We start from the raw sequence: 27,661 nt of genomic DNA on the forward strand, positions 1-27,661 counted from the left end.
AATATTCAAACATAAAGAAGTGTGACATCAAAGAGAGAAACACCGTGTAAAGCAACAACAAACTTCACCTAATATGTGACTTTAGGGAGAAGCGAGTAAATTAATTCTGGCTTGATCCCCCTGTTAGCATTTGTCATCATTCCTAACACTTAAGAATGCAGCCGGATTTAACTGAGAAGTGGGAGTTTGACTTCACTAAGGGGATTTATAAAACCTTTAGAGCAGTTGGTTTGTCGCTGCGTTTCATCCCAGGAGCCCTCTAGCTCATCCAGCTTAATCACTGACCTACGCAAACACCGAGTTGAGTCTCTTTGGACTTTTACAATTACTATGTATTCTGTGTATCCTGCCTGCCCAGAGACTGTGACTGTATGCGTGTGCAAATCTGACAAAGCTCATAACTCATATTCACAGCTGTAAAAAAAAAAAAAAAAAAATAGTGGAGGAAAAGAAAAAAAAAAAGCCTCCAGCATTTGAGTCTTTAACTCAGAGATTCAGAGCATAATGAAAAGGGCCGGTTCACCCTGCCAAGCCCGGGGTTGTCTCTCCCTGGACGTCTGGCCCTTTATATGAATTATGAACCATAATCACCACAGGCTCCCAAGGGGCCACAGATGGACTGAGGGGCAAACGCAGCCCATCTCAGCCAGTAGTGTTTATGGGCGCTGGTGTCATATGAGGGGATTCACTTCTTTGCGTAAGTGCTGCTTATCCACTTTACACCATCTGCACCATGCTGGTCTCAGGTTAAGAGATGGACAAAATGTAATTGAAAGATTGCAGGTGTGACCTCACATGCAATGCATACAATGTTTTTTTTATTTTTTAATTAAAAACATGGGTGTGGGCAATAACACAAAGTGTCTTACTGGTGTCCACCAGGATACTTATAAAGAGGGTTAATTCCAGGTCAATACTCAAATAACTGACCAGTGTAGAGAGATGGAGAGCCAACTTCACTTACTGTCTTTGAAACTTTAATTGCTGATTTCAGTCAGGGGGATAGGGAAAAAAAACCTCTCTGAGGTTCAACGATATTGTGAATAAACAAAATGAAAATTTTATAGCAGCCAATTAAAGAAAATATCTATCTTTTGGTTTTTCTAGACTTAACTGTGGCTTTTGATGCCAGTGATCATGTCAATTACCATAACAAGTTGACTTGAATCATTTCATAGCAGTTGCATTCTCTCTTTTCTTTTTTTTTTTTTTACTAGAAAAATTAAGAGTTAAAAAAAGTTGCTGTGCAGGCTTTCTCTGTTTCCCAAGAATATATTACCCTTGTTCCAAATGATGTAGCCTTTAACGCTTGCTCCAAGTAACAGAGAAACCCTGCTTGTTTTCTTGCTTCATAACTTCTGAATTGAATGTCAAGGTCTAATATAGACAAATCTGACCTCCTAGTTGTAGCAGCCGCTAACATGATTACCACGAATGCCATATGGCGCGGCCCAATGTCACATTTCCCATTGTTATCCACTAACCTATCCCACACCCATGGACGCAAACACTGCACATTTTGTCTAAATCAGGGGCATCTCTGACAGATGCCCGATGTGTCCTTTGGCAGTGGAGTCGTATTACCAATGCCAAACACACAAATACCCCAACGTCAAAAAGAAGAAGAAGACAGACAAAAACCCAATTCTTAAGTTGAACAAAAGGAGGCAGAGTGTAGAGAAACCAGTTTATTTTTATTTTTTTTTTACCCCTCAATTTCTTTGTGTTCTGTCTATTATTCAGTCACTTTTGTTTTACTCGGTGTTGGCAAGGTTTGAAAACTAAAAGTACTTGCTGATAAACAGGAAAAGATTATGGCTTGCTTTAAATATCACATCCAATGGTTGTATCCAGACTATGGTTACTTATCTCTTGAAAGGGTCATGTTGGCGCGCCCTGGCCAGCCCTGGTTGAAAGCACAATAATTGTCATGAAATGTGATTCTTGGACCACAGAAGATGATACTCACTGTCTTTGATGTATATTAGATTCGATTAGATTATCCTTTATTTCTCCCTCAATGGGGAAACTCACTTGTGCAGCAGCAGTACACTTAACACACTCATTAAATAAAATTACAAAATATAAACAGTATGGTATATCTGATGATCTGCACTTCATCAGTTGTATGAATCCCTTTTGCTTTGGTCATTTATAACATTGCTCAGATGACGCCTTCTGATGCAGGTGAAGGTGATCTTTTAACCATCATCAAGGGCCATTGTACAGTGCTTCAATGGTTTCAGTTTATATTTAATAATATATTTTCATCCCTATAAAATAGGAATCACTGTGCTTTTCTTAGCTGAGAACTACATTATATTAATATAGCTCAAAACCGACAAGCTGCAGACAAAGCAAGAGCCTTGGGGAGAAAAAGATATATAACCTATCAATAAATCCTCTACTCGGCTCCTATCATTTTTATAAAAAATTGCATTATCCCCACCTGACATAATCAGCTAACATTAGCTGCACTGCGCCACTGAACACGGCAAATGTTATATCTATAAATGTCAGCATGTTAGCGTTCCCATTTTAACATCATGATGCTGTTGGTGCCGCCTGACAGATCCAGGACCCCACAACTCTATTTAAATCTCTTTGCATTCAAACACTGAAAGCATGATACTAAATACATTAAAAAAAAGCATGTTATTGTCGTGTTTCCATCATATCATCTTTGTATCACAGCACTTTGGGTCTCTTTGAATAGCACGGAATATCTATGCACTCATTGAATTGGGTTGAAACATCAACTGGTGAATCATTTTAGAAAACATATCGATTCATCTTGAAATAATTTCCTTCTTGTCTGTAGTGTTTCTCCAAGCTATGACCCCCTACTATTTAGAAATTGGGCCTAGCTCTCGAGTCTTATGTGGGCTGTTTTTGGTTGTCAGACTCATCTCGCAAAAAAAAAAAAAAATGTCTGTGGGGGGGTAGATGTCTTGAGGTGTAGTTTTACAACACCATGTTTAGAGGAGTCTATCTTATTACTTTCGATCTGGTTTAGGTTTGAGCTGCATTTTTATTATTTCATATTTATCTGCTGCCATCTCTTATCCGGTTGTCACTTTTTATATATAATTTTTATATAAATACATAAAAAAACGAACTCTCAAAATGTCAGATTTTATGCACCGGTCTGCTCATGGCCCCACCGTCTATTTAAAGCAACCACATTTCCTTTTTATTTCTAGTATGTGCAAATGTATGACATGGGTGATATATCAAAAATGGTGTCATTCCTCGTATCTCGCTTTTGACATATTTTTCAGCATTCAGGCTTCAGCCTGGGGAGAAACAAAGCAGTTGAAGAGGACGCACAGACATCATAGTGGCACTGCCGTCCCACAATAAACAGCGATGCCATCAGTGAGTCAGTACAGATCAGGAGATAATAAAACAGTCAGACGCTATTGCTTCATCACAACAATGCCCTGGCTTTTACGGGGTTCCCTCAGCAGAAAGCCTCCTCAGCTGTACATTATTGATGGGGCTTAAATTGAATGTCTCTTTGTTCCTCCGTCGATGGACACCAGGAGTGTGCCTCTCTACGTGGAGGGGAGTTGTGAGTGGTGGGGGAGGGTTGCAAGGGTGCGTGACTCACCCCTATCCCATCATGCAGCAGGCCATTCATCCATCACATTAAAAGGTGCCACATCAATCATTAACGAGGAGTCTCTTGTTGAAAGGATGATGGACAGTTCGACAAATAAGTTAAGATAAAGTAGGGCAAGGTGATGCTGCTTTTTTTTTTAACTTTCCTGGCAGTTTATTCAAAACACAACAATAGCATTTTCAAATGCAGGTAGTGAAATGTTTCTGAATATAAAAAAACAAACTCCTACAAGTCTGAGAAGAACAAAATCATCACAGTTAAGTGGGTTTTCAGTACAAGAGCTCCAAACTCATGTCAGCTCACAGCAAAATTGCTTTTAGAGACTGAGTTGGTCAGGGAAAAGCCTTACTTAAAACTTTTCTCTTGGGTGGCCAGACCCTCTTTGAGAAATTCCTGTGTTTTCTTTTTTTTTAGTACTCACCAGGTATAAAAGATGTCTACTCTGATAATCTTGAGATCTTGAAATCCCTTTGTGGGGATTTCAACCGCAGGTATGGTATCCGTTCATGCAGAGTAGGATCATTCCGTCGTTTGGAGGGATTTGGCATTTTAGCAGTCTAACTGAAGTTTGCAAGACCAAAATCTCAAATCTGTTTGCCTTCTGTCAGCATACCAAAGACCTGCACCTACTTGTAATTTTACCTGATGGTTTGCATAAACAGGCTCCCAAGGGATTGACGACAGTATTTTAAGCTGAAATAATAACGTGTTAAAAGGAAAAGCTTCTTTGTAGTTTTTATGACTTATAATCCACATTTTAGCATCCTTAGGAAATAATTTGAATTTTATGGTCGCAAATTGTGTTCTTTTGACTCACTGTCACTGCTGCCGTTAGTGTTGCTTCAAGCTGTGGGATGCCAGCCAAGGTTCTCACAAGCGAGCTAACTGGGGAGCACGGAGGAATATCTGTTTGGTTAATATCCAGGAATTTCCCTTTGGAGTCAGCCGTGACCTAACTGAAAGGAGCAAGTTGCCAGAAACATTATTTTTTATTATTACTAATGTTGCTTCATCCGTAAAAAAAAAAACACAACCATTTCCTAGCACTTCACAAAGACTTTAACTTTACTGGGTGATTATTTCAGTGTTATGTTTTGCAGCTTAGTGGGCTGTTTCAGAGTCCAACAGTAATGAACCCAAAATTGAACATTAAAGGGCTTTTTTTTTCTTTAATCTCATGGAAAAAAAAGACCTAATACTAAAAGAAACTGTATATTATGCAGAAATATCCAACACCCAGATTACATTGTGAAGTCATGTCCTAAAAAAACAGCAGTACAGATGTAGCTACGAGAACAAGTTGTTCACAGAGAACACATAATCTTTGAAAAAAGGAGGGTTTCATAAAATTCTCTAAAAAGCTGGAATCCTCTCTCTGTAGAGGCAGAGGCAAATGAATGTAACATCCCAGTCCTGCTGTGTTTTTTTTTTTTTTTTTGGTGTCTGACTTAATATGGAGGCTCTCAGAGAAAGGCCAAAGTGCACACGGTGATGGCATTCTTGTTGACTTTGTAGTGAGCAAATCTTAGTCCTTCAGCATTTCTATGACCGGAGGTGACGATGAAGAATGCAAGCAAGATCCCAAGGCATTTAACTCTTGTTCTGAGTACCTGCTTCAAGCTCCTGCTTTCTGGAAACAGATATGTTGCCCTTGTGTGCAAAACAAACAGAGGCAGGGGCACCTTCATCCCCTCTGCTATTAGGATTCTTAACAAATGTGACACCCCAGATTCCCATTGGTCCTTCCGATTTGAAAAAAAACCAGACATGTTGCTCTGACCTCTGCAGTTATATCCATGCACACATGCATTAACAAACTATGCACATCCTCTCAAACATTCATAGACTGAGGATTTTAATGAAGCAAACCTGAACAACAATAAATGACACATTTGTCAGTGATTACTTTTAGCTCTGGAAGAACGGAGGATGGCAGCAGTGACTATTATCAGCAGCAGGAATATGTGTGCGGGATCAACTCAGGTTAAGTTATATTGCTTTTGTGCAACATGATAAGCCAAACAGTCAAGAGTAAGGATGTAATTGTGGTACTTTCTGTTCAAAAACATGTTTGTTTGGGTGTTTCGTTATGAACTCGTTACACCTACTGGTCATAGTACAACCCATTTTTCCAATCAGAATACGAAAATTACATAATTATTTTTATTTTTAATGGAAAAAAATGCCAAAGTTTTTTTTTTCAAGGTTAAAGAAACCAGAACTCTGGCTTTAGCTTGTAAAATGTAAAATGTCATTAATACTTTGTGTAGTGACCTTTTTTCCCCCCCATTGTCAAATATCCCAGTCCGTTTAATTAGGACTCCTGATTGCACGTATTCAGAAACCAGGTGCTTGTCAAATCAATGAACTCAACAAATCCTGAAAGAGTGTTTTGGTACAAATTTTAATAATGGTGATGCACTTCTCTTGCCTCTCGGCTGACAGTATTCTCACAGCTAATTTCACTGTTGGCATTTAACTAAGCCGAACTCCCAGGAATCTGTTTGGCCTCATGTTTACTCTCTACCCCTTACATTATACCAGTCAAATTCCTCTCTCCGGAGCCATAAGCCTATCGCTGAATCTCCATGGCAACAATTAATACTCATTAGATTTTTGAGCTCTCACACTCACACATTTTAACCACTGGCAACTGTCTTCACGATGGATGAAGATTTCTCTCTGCTTTCTATGATTTTCTTTCATCTTACACTGCATGATCAATGTTTGGAAATAACCTTCTTTTAAGAGATTTATGGTCTAGTGGACACCAGTTCAGACTGTTGTTGAATTTATCCCACAACATCCCCTGAAGGCTCAAGAGTGTGTCCTACATTCACCCTTGTCCATTCACACTCTTAGCTCTAATTGGACCAGCAATGATTCACACATTTGCTGTACCTACACGAGGGCACAAACGGCATTAATATTGTATATTAGAAAAACAGCTGGTTACTGAGAAAATCTTGTGAAGACCTTATTCTTGAAATAACAAGAAGACTCATGTGGTTACACCCATGATAGCTGATGTAGCCTCAAGAAGAAAGTTTCAAATAAAGACAAAGGTCGGGTAATTCTTCTTCAGTCTGAATCTTCACCCTCCAGATTTTTCTCTTTTTGAGATCTATATTTTATTCAACCTCTCTTCTGTGGTGACTCCAACTGTTTCAGGCTATTCATGAGATTTCACTCAGCTATCTTCAAAGCCACAAAGTTTATCCTTCAGATATGAATCAGTGCTTCACAAGGCCTGTTAAGTACACTTTGATTTTGTGTAAAATCTTGGAATAAACCCTTGAAAGCTCGATGTAATTACTCAGGACAATAGACTTTTCCAATTATAGGATAATTTTTCTATTTGCAATCAGAGTTTGTAGCTAGAAGGATCCTGGTTTTGAATCCCTGCGGGGGCCTTTCTGTGTGAGGTTTGTAAGCATTCGTTGTCCCTTTTGGAGGTTTTCTTCAGGTGCTCTGGCTCTCTTCCAATGTCCAAACACCATAGACGGAATAAACCGATTCTTTGAGTTTCTGATGAGTAGCTTTTAAGGCAGGTTTTACAACCTTCAGGGGACACTGCGTTAGCAGATACTGTCTCCACCCAATCCAAAAGTGGGCAAACGGGTCGGGTGGAGCAAACAAGCTTGACAGTCAGACTGGACAGGACCACTTTAGCTCTTAGGGTTGCCACCCGTCCCGTAAAATACGGAATTATCCTTTATTTGAGAAAAAAATGTTGCGTCCCTTATTGAACTAATACGGGACGCTATTTGTCCCGTATTTTCATTAACACCCCATACACACGTCTGTCACACACACATCAACACTAAATTTAACAATAATTAACAAAATAAAACACAGATTAGAGAATATTTTATGAAATCAATAAACATTTCCATCATCAAAATTATAACAAATAAAGGTTTAACATATCTTGCTTTGCATGTAATAAGACTAGGTAATGTATTAGTTTCACCTTTTAAGTTGAATTATTGAAATAAATTAACTTTTACACCATATTCTAGTTTAATTATTGAAATAAATTAACTTTTACACAATATTCTAGTTGGATTATTGAAATAATTTAACTTTTACACCATATTCTAGTTGAATTATTGAAATAAATTAACTTTTACACCATATTCTACTTGAATTATTGAAATAAATTAACTTTTACACCATATTCTACTTGAATTATTGAAATAAATTAACTTTTACACCATATTCTTCACCTGTAGGCTATATTATACATCTGGGCTGATGTGGACATACTAGCATAGGAGGCTATTTCCGTTGCTAGTATGGTTGGCTGTCTCTACAGTCATGATGAAAGTTCAATGCTATTAAAGCACTTTAAACTTTAAATCAAAGCATTTTGTTTTTTCATATAAAATAAACACATTTTTATTCAGTTTAGAAGTTTTGGGGCTTTTTTTTTAGCTCCTGCGCTGCTGAAATCAGGGTGTCCCTTATTTCTATTTCTGAAAGGTGGCAACCCTATTAGCTCTACACAAGCTGCCTATTCTAGTTTAGCTGATGTTAACCTCTAACGCTAATGAACGCTACTTTACATTCATTCTGATCGAATATGTCCTTGTTTCAGATGTCATTTTTGCTTCCAAAGCTGAAGCGAGGACCGCTGCCAGAGCTGCTATGAACATCCGTGGGTTTGGCAGAACAGCCAACAGCAGTGGTTGGACTGCAACCATGTCCTGGACCTTTCTAGGTTGGCCTTAAATGGTGCAGGGGGGAATCATGCATAAATGTGTTGCTTTGTAATTTTATCTGCTGAGCTGAATTAAAATTCCCCTCCTGTCTGGTTGTCATGGATGTTAAATATGTAGACAAAAAGAAGAAAAAAAAAGTTTATTTCTGCTGCTAAGTTGGACATTTTAACATTGGCAGACTGGCTCGCTTTTGGAGACAGTCTCTAGTGGTCGTCTGGGGAACTACGCTTTCCTGTGTTTCTGTTATCGAGTCAGTTTAGCAACCTGGATGTAGCCCCTCCCAAACATGTGTATGTTTGTTTGATTGGTGATTACTAAATTGTTTAAAGGTGAACAGTTGTTTATTGCTGGTGCTTCATAGGCTGAAGCTCCCCCTGACTCTGACCAGGATTAAAGTGGGCTAAGAAACAAATAAATGGATAAATGAGCTTGTCTCGGTTGTACACTCTCCGACTGACTGACTGAGTAAAAAAACCTAATACCACTCTCTTATCATATATAATTACCGGGGGCCGGCTTAACAGGTGTAGCCAGGAGACGGTTCAATTAACACTTTTCTCATTCCGTGCATCTATTTTTCTAATGCACCAATAAAAAAAATCCCTTCAGCACATAAAAAGGAGGCTGACGCTACACATGCAGACAAGACGGAGCAGCGCTGCACATCAACAGTGAGGTTTTCAGACTAATCAGGCGCAAAGTGAAAAATATCTACTGCAATTGACAGCTTGTTCATTAATTTACTGTCGAGCACCAGAGTTATCGGAGCTGTTTGTCCTGAAACTCCATGGCTTACTCATCAGTGCTGGTCTTAGACAAACACTGTTGAAAAAAGAAGAAGAAGAAGAAGAAAAGGAAACTTTTCAAAGCAACAGAATGCTGAGACACAATCCTTTCAGATTGTGCTGCACCTCTTTCAACTCCTCTTACCAGCAGACTCGGATTTCAGTTAGCCTTTGTGGTGTCTGGATTCAAAATCATGGATCCAACAGGCAGATGGTGTTTATATCAATGCACCTAACATGAATGACTTACAGTAATATTCTAGACATCTAAAAACCTAAACAAGCACTAGGAGAGCACATAGACTGCGCAGAAAGGGGAATCTTCTTGCTGTGGGGTGAAAACTCTCAATACCACACCAAAGTGCTACCCCTGATGGCCATTTTCTCAAGTAAATTATAATTGCAGTAAACAGAATGCCTATGTACTTAGCTAAGTGCATACCAACCCGTTGAGGTTACACAATTGGACCTGCGCAAGGATGTGGTATGTGCAAACAGAGATGATGTAGGTCGCATGTTCATTTGCATAAATACCAGGGAAGTAGCTATACAAGGATGGACCATTACACGTCCATTAGCTGAGGCTAACTGCCGAGTCAAAAACCAGGAGACAATTCATGGCAAGTGAAGTGTAATGAAAGAAGAAATGGGGAAATTAGCCGAGCCTTTGAAAAAGCAAAGCTAGCCTGGCTCCATAAGCAACAAAACCCACTGGGTCCCAGTTAGACAACTGAGTAAGCTATCTTCCTTTGATGGGTGGTGTGCCAGGCTATTACACGAATTAACCAAATTAAATGCAAGCTGTTAATTAGTGAGTTTTCGAGGGGATTTTTGCAGAGCCTGCACCACGATCTCAGCCTTCACGTCTGCCAGAACCATGCCGATGTCCTCATTTACCTTGTCACAGTATGTCATAGCAAGAAATAAAATAATTTTATGTCCTAAAGTGTTGAATAATTCAGTTAAAGACACACCGGATGTATTAAAGTAAAGTTGATCATCTTCTGATCGCACTAAACTTTGCCCATCTTGCTAGCTTAACGGTTTCATTATCAAAGGTTAATGGAATAGTTTGATCTTCTTTTCTGACTTCGGCTCAGCGGTCAGGTCCGACTGCACCTCTAAGAGGCTCACATTTACCTGCCCTCAACCCTCCCCGCTTTTTTCTTTTTTTTTATCTCTCCCAGAATATTAGTGCATGGCACCAGCCCACTAACAAGACTGAGCGTTTTTTATTCATAGTACCATATTCCGAGAGTCTTCATTTTCATATGACTGCCCTGAAATACAGCTGGTCCATCAATTTTTCATGATTGTACTGTCTGCTACACCTAATGTATGGCCTACAGACAGACTCTTGTGCATTTTAATTAGAAGGGAAGTGACAAGACAATTAGACCACAATGAATTCATGTCTTTTGCAGATAATGATCCAAAAGACACATCTATAATGGCAGCAATACAGTAAATAATACTACCTATAAAGATATACTGTATGACAGGATTTACAAAAAGATGTAAGATCCAATAAAAAGCAGCAGCGTCAGGGTAATACATAAAGTGTTTCTAGCCGCTTCGCTCTCCTGCTCGCTCGCAGCTATTAACATTTTAGAGGGCAAAGCACCTGGAACCAAAGGTTAATGTCCAGACCATTAGAAAGTGAGAATGCACACGTTTATCCCTGTTGGTTTAATTAAATTACAGTGAATTCACAAAAGCGGCATTTATCCCACTGGGGCAGTTACCATGGTCTTAATAGAGCTCTACATTCCAGTTCAGCTGATTTACCCCCTCACGTTTCAAAGTGGGTCGTCTTGTAGTGAGTTTGTCATGGCCTACTTAACAGCACAGCAAGTTGTAATTAGATCGTTTGTCATGTCAGCTGATTGGCTTGTTTTTTGTCTTTTTTGTCTATTTTTTTCATTGTACAGAGAGGGTTTTCATGTTACACTGACCCCGTCAGACATGCTCCATATTGCCTTCTAATGACCAGTTAAACCAGAAAAACAAGTGGCCTGGGGGACTTTTCATCCCTTTAGATGGCTGACATAACCAAAAGCTCGAGGCGATGAGGGAGTAATAAAAGTAATCCTGATTTAGACTCATCTCTTGGAAATGTATATCATCCAAGCTGCACATTTCTTGGTTGTGAAACTGTATTCAAAAGCTACTGGCACTGTGAAGGGGTAAACTGTAGTATAAAGATGGCAAATAAATAAATAAATGTGGTGATTATACACCCTCTAGTGGAGGATTAGCACAAAAACATGACTCCACAAACGCCCACACACAAACTGTCTTTCATCTTATCTGCCTTCAAAGCACATCAAACCTCTGACTGAAGGAAACTTCTGTATGCATGAATCTGAAATGCTGATTTTCACTCAGAGAAGCTCCACTTTTTTGTGCAATCTTCTCTCCTGAAGTGTATGTGTACTCATCCTCAGTCTGATGAATGAATCCTTTTCATTACCTAGAAGGCAAGATAACCACAACCCTCTTGTACGTCAGGAATTGTTTCATGGGGGCTGTGACTCTGACGCAGGACTGTAGCTCTTGACATGCAGAGTACGACTCCGACATCCATGTCTGCTGTTAGAAGGTTTGACCTCCTCCTTCATAGCCTGCTCTTTTTAATTGTTGTAATGCGTGCCCGACATGAAAAATGGAAAGAATTTATACAGAAGCAGCATGTATCTGGTGGAAATATACAGCCTTACTAATTACATAATTCAAGGAAGCATTTAATCGAAGTCAATTTCCCTAAGATTAATGCAAGATTGAGTAATCACTCATGCCAGAAAGTTAGGCGTATAACTAAACAAATAAATAATTAAATACGCCCACTCATTCTCTTGATATCTGTGCATTTTTGTGTGATACCATATTTCCATGCTGTATATAGGCTACATGCAGCCAGAATGTCAGGCACACTTAGTTTTCGCCTTGAAATTTAATTTATGACATAATGCAACATGCAATATGCCAGATCTGGTTTGTACAAAACAATGTATGCTAGAAAAAGAAGTTTATTAGAAGCCGTTAGTACCTGTGCAACCTGCTCCCTCATAAATGTTTGTGATTTATCCACGTTTAGTGTAAAACTTGTAATTTAATTTTGCATAAATGGAAAGTATGTTCATTAATTTTATAACATGAGTTAGATGAGCTCATGAATATACACTTGGTTCACATTCAGCAAAGTGGGGCAACTTCCACAAGACTTTTAACTCAGTACATTAATCGTATCTGTTAGCAGACGCAAAGTGATTTACTGAGGAAAAGAGACACTCGGAGTAGTACTTTAGAAACAGAAACGAAATTGATGTTCAATACTCTGGCCAAAGTAAACAAAATCTGCTTGCCAATAAAAACATCTTAAGTAGTTGAATTAACTCTTATTCTTCCCCTAAGATGAAAACACTAGTGTAAATGTGTGATCTGCCCATTCGCTAAGACTACAAAACAGTTTTATAATGATAAAGAGACTACACCCTCTTTCAATGGTAAGGTTTACAGAACCAGGACATAATAATGGACTGAAAAGAAAAGGGTCATATGTGTTGTTACCATACAACTTCATGTGTCATAACATTTCTGACACAAGCGCAGAAGTGTGGAAAATAGGCACATCATGATTTCTTCTGCAGGAATTAAGAGAGTAAGTAGCAGCCAGATAGGTACTGACCTACAGTAAGGCTTTAGTTCAGCAGGTGTGAACATCTATACAAAACCAGAGACTCTGGCACTTTTGCCAGAAATCAGCAATCGTTTGAAATTCGCAATAAGGATTAAAAGACCATTTCCGAACAAAATGAAGTGAAAAACAGTCAAGACAGCTGCTCATGGTCCCAGAAGTTGTTGTGCCAAGTTCACCTCAAGATCACATCGTTCATTCAGAGAACTTGCCAAAAGAAAAGAAACTATCGGCCTTAGTTAAAATGCCAAGCTTGGTGGTGGATGGGTGGTAATTTATGCTTGCTGTTCTGCTTCGAGGCACCTCGGCTGTACATTGAGCATCTTCCAGTAACTCAGTCAACCATGAACTCCCTCTACTCCAGGACATTAAACCCACCAGAACATTTAAAGTGTGGCTTAAATCAATTTGTGCAGCTCGACAATGAGCCCAAGCACACCAGTACATCTACAACAGAATGGCTAAAAAAATGAAAGTAACCGAGGTTTTGGGGTGACCGAGGTCAAACCTTTACCTGACAGAAATGCTGTGGCGGGACTTTAAGTCTATGTAACCGGTGCGATCCTAGTGGTGTGCGTTGTGTTTTTTTAACAGACGGGACTCAGACCAGCAGGACCCTTTTGGAGGCGATCTCCATTTATTTCCTGACAAGGAAATAAAACAACAAAACCTCCAGTCAAAACATGCATCCAGTTGAGCCCCTACACAGATAATAAAGAAAATTAACATAATACAAGGGAAACCCAAACTGTGGTCTATCGGACTTCACATCACTCACCTCTCCCATTGACATCAGTAACAAAAGGGGAGAGGTGAAGGCGGGAAAAATCATTTATACAGGTGGGGGGGTCACAGAAATGTCCGTAGAGGGAAAAACAAACTAAAACACAAAGGTTCCACATGTTTCTGGAGGTTTGACATGTCAGGTACCGGTATACTAAAATAACAGATTTTGGTGATTATAAAATATAAAATAAATGCACATACACAAGTGGAAAATCGACTCTGTTACATCTATACAGTAGATAAATGAACTGAACTGGTTTTTATTAATGCTATATACATTATAACCAATATGCACCTCCACCTGTACAGGTAAAATAAACCAATCATACCATGTAAGCCAGATCCACTCTGGTCATGAACATGAGCTATCTGAGCCGCTTCAGTTTTCCATAAAAAGACGTCGCCATGGAGATGGCTGCCACACCCATCACAATCAGGCCAACAGACGCTCCCTTGTCATCAGACTGACCGCCAGACGGAGCTGAGCACAGGAGAAGTGACACCATCACGAGATGCGTTAATCCAACAGGCAACAGAGGGCTTTATGGATTGCTGCAGATAAAAATTGCTTTTCATTTCTGGTGGATCTAATTAGCAAGAGTCTTATGAATAGCTGTTCTCATGGCAGAAATGTTAATAAATAGCATACTTACTCTTTTCAGTGAGGACAGTGGCTGCAAGAAACATCAATATTTCATCATAAGGGTGAAAATGCACTTGTCAAAACATTTTAATGATAAATTAAATCAGTCACTGAGTTTCTAAGAAAGACATTTCCCCCCCAAAATGTGGAACATATGGGAGTTTAAATGATAATCTTTTATATATTTACTTCTTTTTTCCATGTTTAATAGGATTTGTGTTTACAGTGAAGGACTGTTTATTTAGACACATTTTTGCATCAGTTTTTCATTTTTAGAGGCATGTTAAAAGAAAGCACAAGAAGTGTTTTTGTTTCTTGTCTTAAACCAAAATAATGATACAGCTGTCGTCACTCTGTGTTTTTATAATAAATGTTAGGATAGAGTCAGTTCCTGTTTATTACAAAGACTGGGCGAAAGGGTTTACCTTCTGCTTGTTTTTGGTGAAACTTAGAAGTCAAGTCATTTGTAACTGTATACTTTTTATAGATGCTGTTGGTTGGATTTTTTCCCCTTAAGACAGACTTAGGTCAACAGTTAACAATCTTTAAGCAAAAAAAACAACTGTCAGAGCCTAATGTTTACCTCCGACATAAAAATGATTTAATTTTTCTCATTACATTTTGGAAACGAATTCCCAAATTAATTAACTAAAGTTTCTTAAAATAAATAACGATGCAGAGATGACATTACTGGTTTATTTTTGTGACCTTGGGGTTAATGTTGGATCTTATTTAACTTTCTTTTATGGATGTATTTCTTTGGTTTAATCTTAGTATATAGAAACAGATCTGTTGAGGGAAAAGCTAAAGGAAGAAGAAGAAGACGTTGTGGACTACTTGTGCTTTTCCGCTTTATTCTTGGCGGAAAAGCACCAGGAGCCAAGATTTTTTTGGCTCCTTTGTTGGATCTAATTGTTCACACCTGCTTCTGCTTCTTAGCATTTAATTAATTTAACCCTTCTTGGTCATTAGGGACATTTTGGTACTTACAGGTAATATTTAGCTCAATTTTTGGCCACCACTTAAAGTTTTGTATTTTTTATAGCTGATTTAACATTTAAAAATAAGTACCTCATTAATATAAATATAATAGGAAAATTGCACAATGTAACAATAAACAGTAAAAATGTCAATTTTTACTATTTTTCTCTGAATAGAAATCCAAACATGACAGAAAGAATGATTATAATGTGTAATAGCTGTGAGATTAAAATAATGTGGTTTTAATTGGACTCAATGTGACTTATTTTTCTGTCCTCTAATGGCCAGAAATTGTATTAAATTTTAAATCGGACACTGGAAAAAAAACTATGCAACAAAATCAGTGTGGTTACTAATCTTTTGTACAGATAAAATTGTTTTTTAAAGCAATTGCCAACCTCAGTGACATTGTGTACTCAAATTGGTATTTAAAGGGTTAAAATAATTCAAGTTTGGTAGTTTTGAACTGAAGTTGACTGAAAGAGCAAAGGAAGAGCAAAGGTTTCCCGCTTGTTGTTCTAACAGTTTTAAGGAGGGGACACTTTTGCCATCTAATGCATATAAAGCAGTAATTCTCAACTGATGGGTCGGGAACCAAAAGTGGGTCGCTGACACATCTTCAGTGCGTCATGGGCCTGGATCTTCGTTAGATCAAATCATTAAGATCATACATATCCTTAGTTGTTAGAAACATGAAAAATAAAAACTGTTATTGCGGTGACCGAGCTACATGCAGATAATAACCATGTGAATGTCTCCATGACTTGATTTTAAGTACATTGACTTAAAGGAGCTTGAGGCTCCTTTTAAGAAATGAGACTCTCTAGCACCACCCTTCACCACGACGGCCGTTGGGGGTACTGCAGCCAACAGCGAAGCCGGCACGGGAGAACGGGGAGAAGGCACATGCAGCATCATGTGACGTCACATCCGCAGGACAGCGCGGGAAATTCGGGCCCAAAATTGCAGCACATTTTGCAGCACACAGCCTGTTCAAGGCAAAGGAGAGATACACTAGAGGGCTCATTCTTTTTGGTTTGGAACACTTCATCTGACATTATTACTAGAAAACTTAAAATGTATACGGATTTTTTTCGTAAATCCTGCCAAAATCCGGCCTCAAGCTCCTTTAAATCTACTGGAAGCTGTTATTAGGGTTAGGTATCAGTCTTTGCCCTTATAGCTACTGTCAGCACAAAAGATGCAGCGATACTTTCTTGGACCACAGCGGTTTCCACAATCCTCCTCCTCTTCTTGCTGCTTTGCTGTGGAACACACCAGGTGGTGAGACATAAATTGAGGATCTGGCTTGAATTAGAGATTTCTGCTTGAAATGCATGTGTTGCTCTCCTTCCTCGAAAGTGCTGCAAGTGCTGCGCTCACAGTCTGGTGATGCAGTGCAAATAGTAGGTGGAGATGGTCTCATTCTGATGCCCGGTGAAGCGGAAAGCCGGGAAGTAAAAGCGAGCCCTCTGGCTGTCCCTGTTCTGGAGCATGGTAGTCAGCTGGTCTTTGGAGCACCTTTCAGTAAAAGGCAAAGCTCACAAGTGTCCCGACTGCACATCACATGGACACATTCAGGCTATGTATTAATGATAGAGGTGAAGGGAGTAAAAGACCATGACTAGGGATCCCTGTGGATTTAGGTAGCTGTGGTGTTCATATTAAATGGAAAAGATGAAAACCTGAGGGTATGTGTGAAATATTTAAATATAAAGCTGGACTGTTGGACCGAGAGACAGAGCTCATTATCAAGTCTTGAAGGACTGAAAGTAATTCAAAAAATACAGACAGTGTGCAGCCAACCCTTTTTTTTTTAAAACAAAATTTTTTGGATGTGTTGAGATTTACGAGACCAACAGATTAAAGAAGGTGGAGTTGGAGGGTTGGGGGGGATACTGAGCCATAGCACCATCCCAGTAGAACAAAGTACCTGCAGAGAGACAATGAGGTCCCTGATACCAACTCAGGGGCCTCTCACACCAGGTCTCAGGTGGTATCCTATAATTTCACAATCTATCAAGACAGAGGTGTTTGATTGGAGATGCTGGGAAATGGAAATCAGCTTTTTATTTATTCATTCTTGAAATCTTTATAAATTGCAATCACTCAGTTTTGATCATGCATGGTCAGAATCTATTCATTCAGTCATTCGCCTTTATTTAACCAGGCAGGTCATTAATAACACGTTCTTATTTACAATGACGGCCTGGCAAGTGACAAGGACCACTTGGGGGGAAAAGGACGTGGTTTAGGGAGTAAAACACAGTAAAATTGTAGATCTACAAAGATAGAAAACCATTAGGTAGCATTTTTTGGCAAAGGAGCAGAAATTGGCAGAACACCGGCGGCGCCGGGGGCACCCATGGAGGTGGGGCCCTGGCCCGGCTCGGCGGGCCGAGGCCAGGGCGGGGGAGCGTGGGCGTCTTCCAGGGCCGGTTCTGCTGGCCCTGCCTCCTGGCTCCGGCCTCCGTTCCCCCTCCTGCCCCCCCTACACGATTCACACACACATAGGTTTGAGGGGGCGGGGGGTCCAGGGCGTGGGGGACATTGTCCCGGGTGGCCCGGTATTCCCCGCCCCACGGTTTTAATAACACCGTAGACACTGCACACTCAACATTTAATAAATACATTTAACAAGGATACTTAGCGTTCTGGAGGGGGAGGTCATTGTCAGTATGATACCCTGACCTCCCCCTCCCTGTTTTTATTGCATTAGCCACATGCACTCAACCTCAGGGGCGGAGAGGGGCCCACATCACCCGCGTTCCCTCGTCAGCCTGGGACGGACGGGTCGAGGTGCCCGGGCCTTGCGGGGCTCGCCACGCGGCCTTCTGGAGGTGCTGGACCCCCCCGGGGAGGGGGAAACGGTGCGTGAATGTGCGTCCTTGTTGGTGAGAATGCGGTATGAAAGGCGGTGGGTTTCCTCCCGCCCTCTGGGGTGGCCTGGGTTCCGGGTTCTTCCTTGTCGGCCTCTGGTCTTGCGGGTTGCGGGGTTGCGCCCCCCCTCCTCCACTATAGATACACTTCAGGTGGAGCTTTGATAGGACTATTACACACACACACACACACACACACACACACACACACACACACACACACACACACACACACACACACACACACACACACACACACACACACACACACGCACGCACACGCGCACACAGTCACGCACATAGCCACACATGCACACACACACACACACACAGCCACACAGACAGACAAAAAAAAAGACAAAAAAAAAACATCTACTATTTTGCTATTTTTTTACTCCAATAATTTAACAATACTTATTTATATATTTCTGATTGTTTCCGTCTTAAACATGTTTGTGAGTAATCCTTTATGACTTGTAAACTGTTGTTCAACGTTACTCTTGTACTCAGTTGTGGAGGAGTGTGTGATTGTCTTCTGTGCATCAAATAAAACGAATAACCTTTTTACTATTGATTAATAACAGAAATAATAATACAAGGTAACAGCAAGGTTGTTTTTTGTTTCCTCTCTCAGCTGTTGCCATGTGCTTGCTCGGGATGTAAGACTGCAGCAAAGTGAAGATTTGATGAAGTCTGCTGAGTTCCTTGACTAGGCTGCTTTCATGAATTGGCATTATATTCATTTTGAATCCCTATTAGAAGAAAAACTGGATTAATGTAATTACAATGAATTGTAACGTACCTAGCACGTGTTGATCTCGTTTTCCTTTTATAGTGTATTGAGATTACTGTTTTTTGGGGAATTTCCACTACACAAATAAAGTGACTTTAATTGAGAAAATAAGGATCCATTCAGATTAAGTTTACTCTAGTAAACAACATTACTTCTGAAGATATTTATACGTATACATTTGATAAATACAAATGCAGGTCTGACTCAGGCATAGTCAAAAAAAAAAAACAGCCTGCAGAGATGATATACACATAGTGCTCCTTACTGTGAAGTCAGATTGACTGCAACCACCTGCACATAGACATTAGTTCTCAGTTCGATGCCCAGGGGTGGAATGACGAAGGGCGTGGTGTAATTTATATCCTGGAAACGGAAGAGGCATTGGAGTTACAATTCATATGGGTGCCACGTAGAAATGCATGTGTGAGCGAAAGGTCTAAGGCAGCACCTCGTATAAGGCCAGGCTGAGAGAACTGATGAAGCTTCCATTGTTGTCCTTCAAAGCAATGGAGGAGGATGACCTACAAGAGAAAGGAGGCCGCACTTTGCACACAAATGAAACGCTAGAGGGCTTGATGTATTATTTGGACCACACATCAGTAGTGTGCTCTTACATCAGCACCTGGGTGTTGTTGATTAGATACTTCAGAGGATAAGCACACGAGTAGAAGCACTTGAGCTCTGCGTTGTACGTGATGGTCCCTGTGGTGGGGTCAGAGGATCAGACCACTCCACTGACGTTCAACTGGATGTTGGAGAAGTCGGAGGATACTCCCTGTCCCTGGGGAACTTTAGGTCTGGAGAAAGATTAAATAGAAACTTGGTTATTTAGATATATAGCTAAAGAATATATGCTGGAAGGTTGCAGAAAGTTGCACTGATGAAATCACTTCAAAGGAGGGCAGAAACTGTCTTGGCATTCCCTTTTATTACTATCAAAAAGCAGATGAGATTTTTATTTCTCCCATACCGTTTCACGAATGGTGTTTTGTTGAGGACCCAAACGCAGGAGAGCGGGAGGCAGGAGTTCGCAAAACAGGACTTATTTGAGCAAAAACCAAACAAAAAGCGCTGCAGAGCAGGATTAACAAAAACACGAGCGCAAAATCCAAAAACCTGACAGGACACATGGAGGAAGGAAACAGTACGGACCAACAGGGAGAAGGGGAAAGACAAGACTAGATATACACAGGGGATAATGAGACACGGGTGCGGACAATCAGGGCAGATGGGACACAGGAGGGACAGAACTGAAAACACAAACTGGGGGAAGTGTCAAAACCCTGACAGACCGCTCTTCTCCACTTCAAGCGCTTGGACAGAACTCAGACGCCTTGTTAGTGTCCTAAATCTGATCTCGCTCCCCGTCCCTGAGTGCTAACAAATGAGCTGGCCACCCTCAGTGCAAGGAACTAAGAAACAATATTTATTCAATGCTCCCCATGAAGTTACTTGCACAAACATCTCCTTCCCTGATGGGGAGGCTGAATCTCACTACTAGGGGTGGGTATTGGGAAGGACCTCACGATACGTTACGCATCACGATACTTGAGCCACGATATGATACACATTGCGATATCCCGATTATGCGATATCCCGATTATTATATTCTACATAGTTCACCGAAAAATTTAAAAATGCATTACACATCTTAAAATCCAAGTTGTATATATGTACATCAGATGATAGTGATGGATTTTTAAAATCCGAGTTGCACGTTCATCAGATTATAGTGACAATTCATGGGACAAACTGAGTCAAAACAATGTTTTATTATAACTATTCAAGCTAAAGTTACAACTTATTTGTATATGTTTTTCATATTATTTACATCATATGAAATTAACATTAAATTTAGTATGAGGTTGCTTTAATTATGTGGCAAATGATAATAAACACAAGAAAGATGGGTACTAAAACCAAGGACAGGCACAGTGATCAGTCAGTATAGATATAAATCCATAAATAAATAAACCTCTGTCCATTATTTTTAATTTTTTAAGGACAGGCAATTGTGTTATATAAAAAATAAATTATAAAATGAAATAAAACGTGAAATAAAACCTGAGCTCAGTGCAGGGCCCTCCCAGGGTTGGTAGAGAGTGGCAATGCCCAGGACTGTCACTTAGGTAGGAGCACTGGGTGATATAATGGGAAAAAAATCGGGGATAAAAAATATTTAAAAAAAATAAAAATAAAAAATAATATTAAAAAAAAAAAAATCGATATTCAAATTTTTAATATCGATATTGAATCGGCTGGAAAAGTATCGCGATATATTGCCATATCGATATTTTTGCCCACCCCTACTCACTACAGGAGGTACCACTGAGGTGTCAAGTGCCCCCTCACAGGCCACATTTCCCTGGATGCCGTTTAGGATGAGTAAACTGTCGTGGTATCAGCAGTAGATAACTGGGCAGATGTGAATGGACAGGTCAATGGCAGAAGCTCCGCACACCACTGCGATATCAGTGTAAGCTGAGAAGAAAAAGATGGCATTGCTTTCACTTACTTTCGTGTGCCAGTCAATATGTCCAACTTCTAGATTTTTTCTTCCAGTAATCAATAAAATATTAATGAATCTTCTTTCCAATGTAATGATTATATATCTGGGGTGAAATCAGCATGGCTCTCCAACACTAAAGGTTTATGACATCTTGACTGGTCGGCTGGCATGAGCTCCACTGTCAGAATTTGAGGGCTCCTCGGCCCACAACGCACAGGGCGTCAGGATGGGGAGGGTAATTAAAAAAATCTCACCACTCTTCCTTCTGCGGGAGAGGAAAAAAAGTATGAAAATCCAATAGATTTCAATCAGTTTCCAAAGCAATGCAGAGGAAAGTGTAAATCCCGCTGAGGTGGTTTTAATTAAAATCAGTCACATATAGAGGTTTAACCAGAGCTGCCAAACCAGGATACCTCGCTGTTCTCTTTGACTTTGAGTCTTACCTCCTTATGTGCTATGTTGGTTTGTGATTGGAAAGCAGTGATCAGTTATATATGTTGTAAACATGACTTTAGCGGGCTCTTAAGAGATTTAGGATCGGATGAAAACAGGGTCAGAGCCATCTTGGTGTGGCAGCTTCGGTTTGTGTGAATATTCCTGGTGGCTAATGGTGAAACCAAACACAGCCCCCCACTTTAAGGATGCTGCACATGCTTCAACATTATCCCTAAGCCTTTTCTCCTTTTATATGTGAAATGCAGCCCTATTTGAAACTTAGGGCCAGTCCCAATACACCCCCTAGCCCTACTTTTTAGTCCTATCCCTAAATTTTGCGCGTTCCTGTGAGGGTAGTGGTGTCCCAATTCCTATTTGCATCTAGGGGTAGTGGGCATTTCCAGGGCTAGTGTGTATGAATCTACCCCTTCACAGCGAGGGATTTCAGATGCTGACTCGCTGACCGAGGGCTAGAGAAATTTCCCAGAATGCTTTACGTCATCATTTGCAGACTGAATCAAACAAAAAAACATGGGGGACATTTCTTATTTTTTAGTGAATAAAATCAATATTTTGAGTTAGTTTCTGCATAAAAATGCATTTTGATTACATTTCTAGCGAGGAATATATATTTTACTTTCATAATATTCACTCAGTGAATGTACAATTTCTTAACAGGCGTTATTTGGATAAATTGAGCCCAGGTTGGGGATCTTAACGGTTACTTTTACACCTGAAAAAATATTAAAACTTAATAAAGTGGCATATTAACAGCGCTACAGCGGAAATTAAAACAGCTTCTACATGTAGCTTGCTTTTAGCTTTCGGCTTCCTGATATGGTGTGACGTATGTGCAAACGTAACTACGCAGTCGCTTACGTACCCGAACGTAAACCACGCAGTGACGTAGCAAGTGGTTTTGTTTGTTTGTTTGTTTTATTACGATCCCCATTAGCTTTTGCAAAAAGCAGCAGCTATTCTTCCTGGGGTCGTCATACACTCATAAGTGACAATACAGTGTAGGGCTACACACAATACAAACTAAACAGAAGAAATACTAATTCACAAATATATACAAAAACACAAAAATTCACACATACAAAACATATAAACAAGAAAACATACAAGACAAGACAAGCTCCTACATTGAATCATCACGAATACTTTGTTACATTGCAAAGATGCCATGACCCAACAATATGAGTTAAATATTTAATTATTTAATTAATTTATTAAATATTAATCCTTAAAATTTTGTGTTGAATAATAATCTTTTAATTTCATTTTAAAACTTAGCATATTTTTCTGTTGCGTTATATAATCAGGAAGTAAATTCCACTCCTTCATTGCTCTGTATATCACTGTGCCAGCAGATGTGTTAGATTTTGGTAAGGTAAAGCAACCTCTAGCAGCATGTCTTGTTGAATAGTTATGAGTTTCTGAGCCGAAGGTTAATTTTCCATACAAAAGTCTTGGCATTTTTGTAATAATAACATTTCTTATAAAAACCATCAACAAGTACATCAATCTATTTCTTATATCTAGCCAGCAGAGACTGTCATGCATTTTAGCAACATTTGTCCTTCTTCCACATGAAAGAGCAACACGTGCTGCTTTATTCTGAGCCAGTTGCAGCTTTCTTATATTTCCCAATGATGTGTTTGACCAGACAACAGTACAATAATTCAGATGTGACAAAACCAAGGCTTGAATTACTTGATTAGTGGTTTGTGGCGTAAGATATTTTTTGCATCTCCTGACCATTGATAAAATATTTCCAATTTTTGTTACTATTCTCTGTATGTGTTTGTCCCATGTTAATGTATTATCAATAATAATCCCCAACAGTTTAACTTCATTAACTTGTTTGATTGTTTCATTATTAATGGTAAGATCAAGCCTTGGATTCGAACGCAATGTGTGGTTTGTTCCAACAATCATCCCAGTGGTCTCCCAGTGGTGTCCCAATCCCTAGGGAAGATTACAAGGGCCCTACCCTTTTAGGGCTAGTGGTAGTGAGTGAGGGCTAGTGGTAGAAAGTAAGAGGTGTATTGGAATTGGCCCAAAATAAAGGTAGGATATGTCAGGGCCTCCCTCTCTCTGTCTCTCTCTCTCTCTCTCTCTCTCTCTCTCTGTCTCTCTCTCTCGCTCTCTCTCTCCCTCTCTCTCTCTCTCTCTCTCTCTCTCTCTCTCTCTCTCTTTCTCTCTCGTACTCTTAAGTCACAGTGGAAAATCCCTAATTCTGCTCATTACTGGGAATTAGGTGAGACAGAAAACATGTGATAGAAACCCAATCTTGTCAGAAGAGCCACCTGGGAAGAGACCGATAAAGTTAGAGGATGGGTGTCCCTGTCAGGTTTGTTTCTTTTCGTCAAATAGACAAAACCATGTCAAATGCAGGACATGTTGCAGTATTATCAGCAGACACATGCATTTAAACATGCTGAGAGTCTTTCATCTGCAGTTATATGCTTCAGGTTATACTAAATATACTCTCTCTGCTCATGATTCACCTGATTCGGGTTCATCGTTCAAAACCAAATCTCAGCCCCATTCCTGTTTCCAGGAGGAGCGCTCAATCAATTATCACTGATAGTAAACTGAGAAGAAGGATGACAGAATTCACTCTTCTCATTTCAGCTATCTAGGGACATTGTAGATGCTGAATGCATCCCAAAATGCCTGTTGAAATGAAGGATTAGAGTGATGAGGGACTGTGAATGCAGCAGAGCCGAGCAGGACACAAAAGCAGCTTGGGACTGCGACACGTGATGCACCAGCCACCAACAAACATTTAGATAGGTCATTAGAGATGAAAATCAATATGGCAAAAACTAATATATATATATATATATATATATATATATATATATATATATATATATATATATTAGTTAATTAGTTCATATTAATGTTACAATATATATATATATATATATATATATATATATATATATATATACATATATATATATATATATATATATATATATATATATATATATATATATATATATATATATATATATATATATATATATATATATTGTAACATTAATTAAGGTAGCCATATCAAATAGGCTTGAGTAATTCCTCAGTTTTGCTCATTTTCTTGAAGAATGGCCTCTCGCAGGATCATGATATTTGGAAAATCTGAACAGATGAACAGATTTGATACTAAAGGAGAAGAGGCCAACTGTTTTGTGAGGTAAATGGAATCAAACCTATGTGAAAATGCCCTTTTTAGGGCCCGAGCACCTTCAGTGCGAAGGCCCTATTGTATCTGTAGGAATTTTTCTTTCTTTCTTTCTTTCTTTCTTCTGACGAAAGGAGGGCCTTTTTGCCCCCCTAAACGTGCCCAAAAAGTCACCAAATTTTGCATGCAAGTCAGGCCTGGCGAAAAATTTGATATTTAATGGTTTACATTAATGGGCGTGGCAAAATGGCTCTACAGCGCCCCCCGGAAAACTTTGTGCCTCAAGCCCCACAATACGGTTTGACGTACATGCACGAAAATCGCTACACACCTGTATCATGTCACAACTAAAAGAAAAGTCTCTTGGCGACATGGCCGAAACCGAACAGGAAGTCAGCCATTTTGAATTAATCGTGTCACTTTGGTGCAATTTATGCCATTCCTTCGGCAGTTAATACAGCCCGAACCGTAACGTGCCCCCAAGTGTGTTATACATCAAAATGTGCGTCTCCATCCTGCGACAACACGCATTACTTTTCTCTTTCAAAAGCGTTACCGTGGCGACGCTAGACGCCAAAAAGCGCGCCCACCCTTCATCTGGTTGGTTCAGACAGAAAAAACTTTGCGCCTCAAGCCCCATAATACGGTTTGACGTACATGAACAAAAATCGGTACACACCTGTATCATGTCGCAACTTAAAGAAAAGTCTCTTGGCGCCATGGCCGAAACCGAACAGGAAGTCGGCCATTTTGAACATTCTGAATTAATCGCGTAATTTTGGAGCAATATGAGCCATTCCTTCGAGAATTAATACGGCCCGAACCGTAACGTGCCCCCAGGTGTGTTATACATCAAAATGTGCGTCTCTATCCTGCGACTACACGCATTACTTTTCTCTTTCAAAAGTGTTACCGTGGCGACGCTAGACGCCAAAAAGCGCGCCCCCCTTCATCTGATTGGTCCATATTTGATAGTTCCCCAAAAGTCACCATATTTTGCATGCAAGCCAGGCCTGGCGATAAATTTGATATTTAATGGTTTGCATTCATGGGCGTGGCAAAATGGCTCAACAGCGCCCCCCGGAAAACTTTTCTCTGCCATAACTTTTGAAAGGTTTGACATAAAGAGTCGTGGGTGGTGTCATGGGACTCGGTATGGAGTCCTTGACCTTCATTGGCCTGAATTAGCCCCGCCCCTTCTTCTGATTGGTTGTCCCGATTTTCTGCTATAACTTTTGAATGGTTTGACATAGAGAGTCGTGGGTGGTGTCATCAGATTCTGTATGGAGTCCTTGACCTTCATTGGCCTGAATTAGCCCCGCCCCTTCTTCTGATTGGTTGTCCCATAATATGCTTATGTGGGCGGTGGCCGTGAGTGCGAGGGCCCGTTCATCGCTGCTTGCAGCTTTAATTTTATATTTACATCTGTACTTTTTAATGTTTAATGTGTCAAGGGCTCTTTTTTTACACCTACCCACTTTGATCTGGACTTCCCACAGCTTCACTGTTATCCAGACTAATCTCACCAACCTATAAACAAAAACAAATAAAGAAAAAAACTAAACCCAGAATTCCTCTTTGGACTAAAAATTGGAAAAGTCTGAAAAAAATAGATAATGTCAACCAGATCAAACTGATTTGGTTTGATAGTAGGATTTTTTAGGATGGTTTGGACTGTTGTACCAACCACCACAAGATTCATTGGCTATAGCGCAAAAACAGGAAAGAGGAAATGTACACCTTTAGAGATCAGACTTTCTTCATGTTCTGCAATAGACGTCCACTTGCTTTAGCAGTGTGAAAACCTGGAACTGTCACACCTCTCAGGAGTGATTACAGATGATAGTTTGTGTGTAATGAGAAACTTGATTTGGGAAAATCAAAGTAGGCAGGTATATATCGCATTTGAGTTTGCGATGTTGGAAGCGATTTCCTTTTATCACTACTGTGGCAGCCATATTAATCTGATTTTTCATTTTTCATTTTTGGAAAACATCCTTGCCCAAGGACCAAACATTGTCAAGTTTAGAGAAGCGGACTGAGTGAATTTAATAACTGGATATATTTTATTCAGTTGTTATATGCGCTTAAGTAAAATAAAAAAACAGCGTGACTGGGTCAAGAGTATGCAGCTTAACAAACATGTGAACCTTGGTTCAAAATTTCAGACAAAGAGATGTGTCTTGTTGATGTAGTATCTTAGTTACAAATGTATGAACATAGCAGCGTAATGCTAACCTTTCAACTGCAAAAACTGTCCAAACAAGCTTTAGCAAAAGAGAAGTCAACAGATCTCTTTTCCCCTGAAATAAAAAGCTGTTCTACAGCTCAATCTTACATTTTCATAATTATTTCCAGCAAGGTTTAGGGTCAGAGGAATTGGATGAATTCACAAACAGCAAAGTAAATTATATTTTTAAAGTGTTTCATTGTGACACCCACAGCACCTCCATCACTCGTTCAAATGATGTCTTCTAGTTGGGTTAAATATTGGGCAGCTTTTCCTTTTTGAAGATAATGTGACCTCTTATCATTTTGGAAATGGATTCTGTCTCAGATTTTCCTGATTCGGGGGTGGACAGCAGCAGTCCAAAAAGGTTGACATATT

The 27,661-nt window shown here is 39.7% G+C and overlaps 1 protein-coding gene across 1 annotated transcript; it reads right to left on the reverse strand.

Moving 5' to 3' along the window:
• Positions 1 to 13,982: 13,982 nt before the first annotated feature.
• Positions 13,983 to 23,012, reverse strand: si:ch211-229d2.5 (zona pellucida-like domain-containing protein 1). The gene is given in 11 exon segments (XM_061720554.1): positions 13,983 to 14,098; positions 16,520 to 16,626; positions 16,628 to 16,762; positions 17,093 to 17,133; positions 17,135 to 17,174; positions 19,179 to 19,276; positions 19,362 to 19,434; positions 19,528 to 19,699; positions 20,345 to 20,407; positions 21,224 to 21,394; positions 23,003 to 23,012. Coding segments are annotated over 11 exon segments (1,026 nt in total).
• Between the last annotated feature and the right edge of the window lie 4,649 nt (positions 23,013 to 27,661).

Source organism: Cololabis saira, chromosome 4, assembly GCF_033807715.1.
Source record: "Cololabis saira isolate AMF1-May2022 chromosome 4, fColSai1.1, whole genome shotgun sequence".
Classification (NCBI taxonomy): domain Eukaryota; kingdom Metazoa; phylum Chordata; class Actinopteri; order Beloniformes; family Belonidae; genus Cololabis; species Cololabis saira.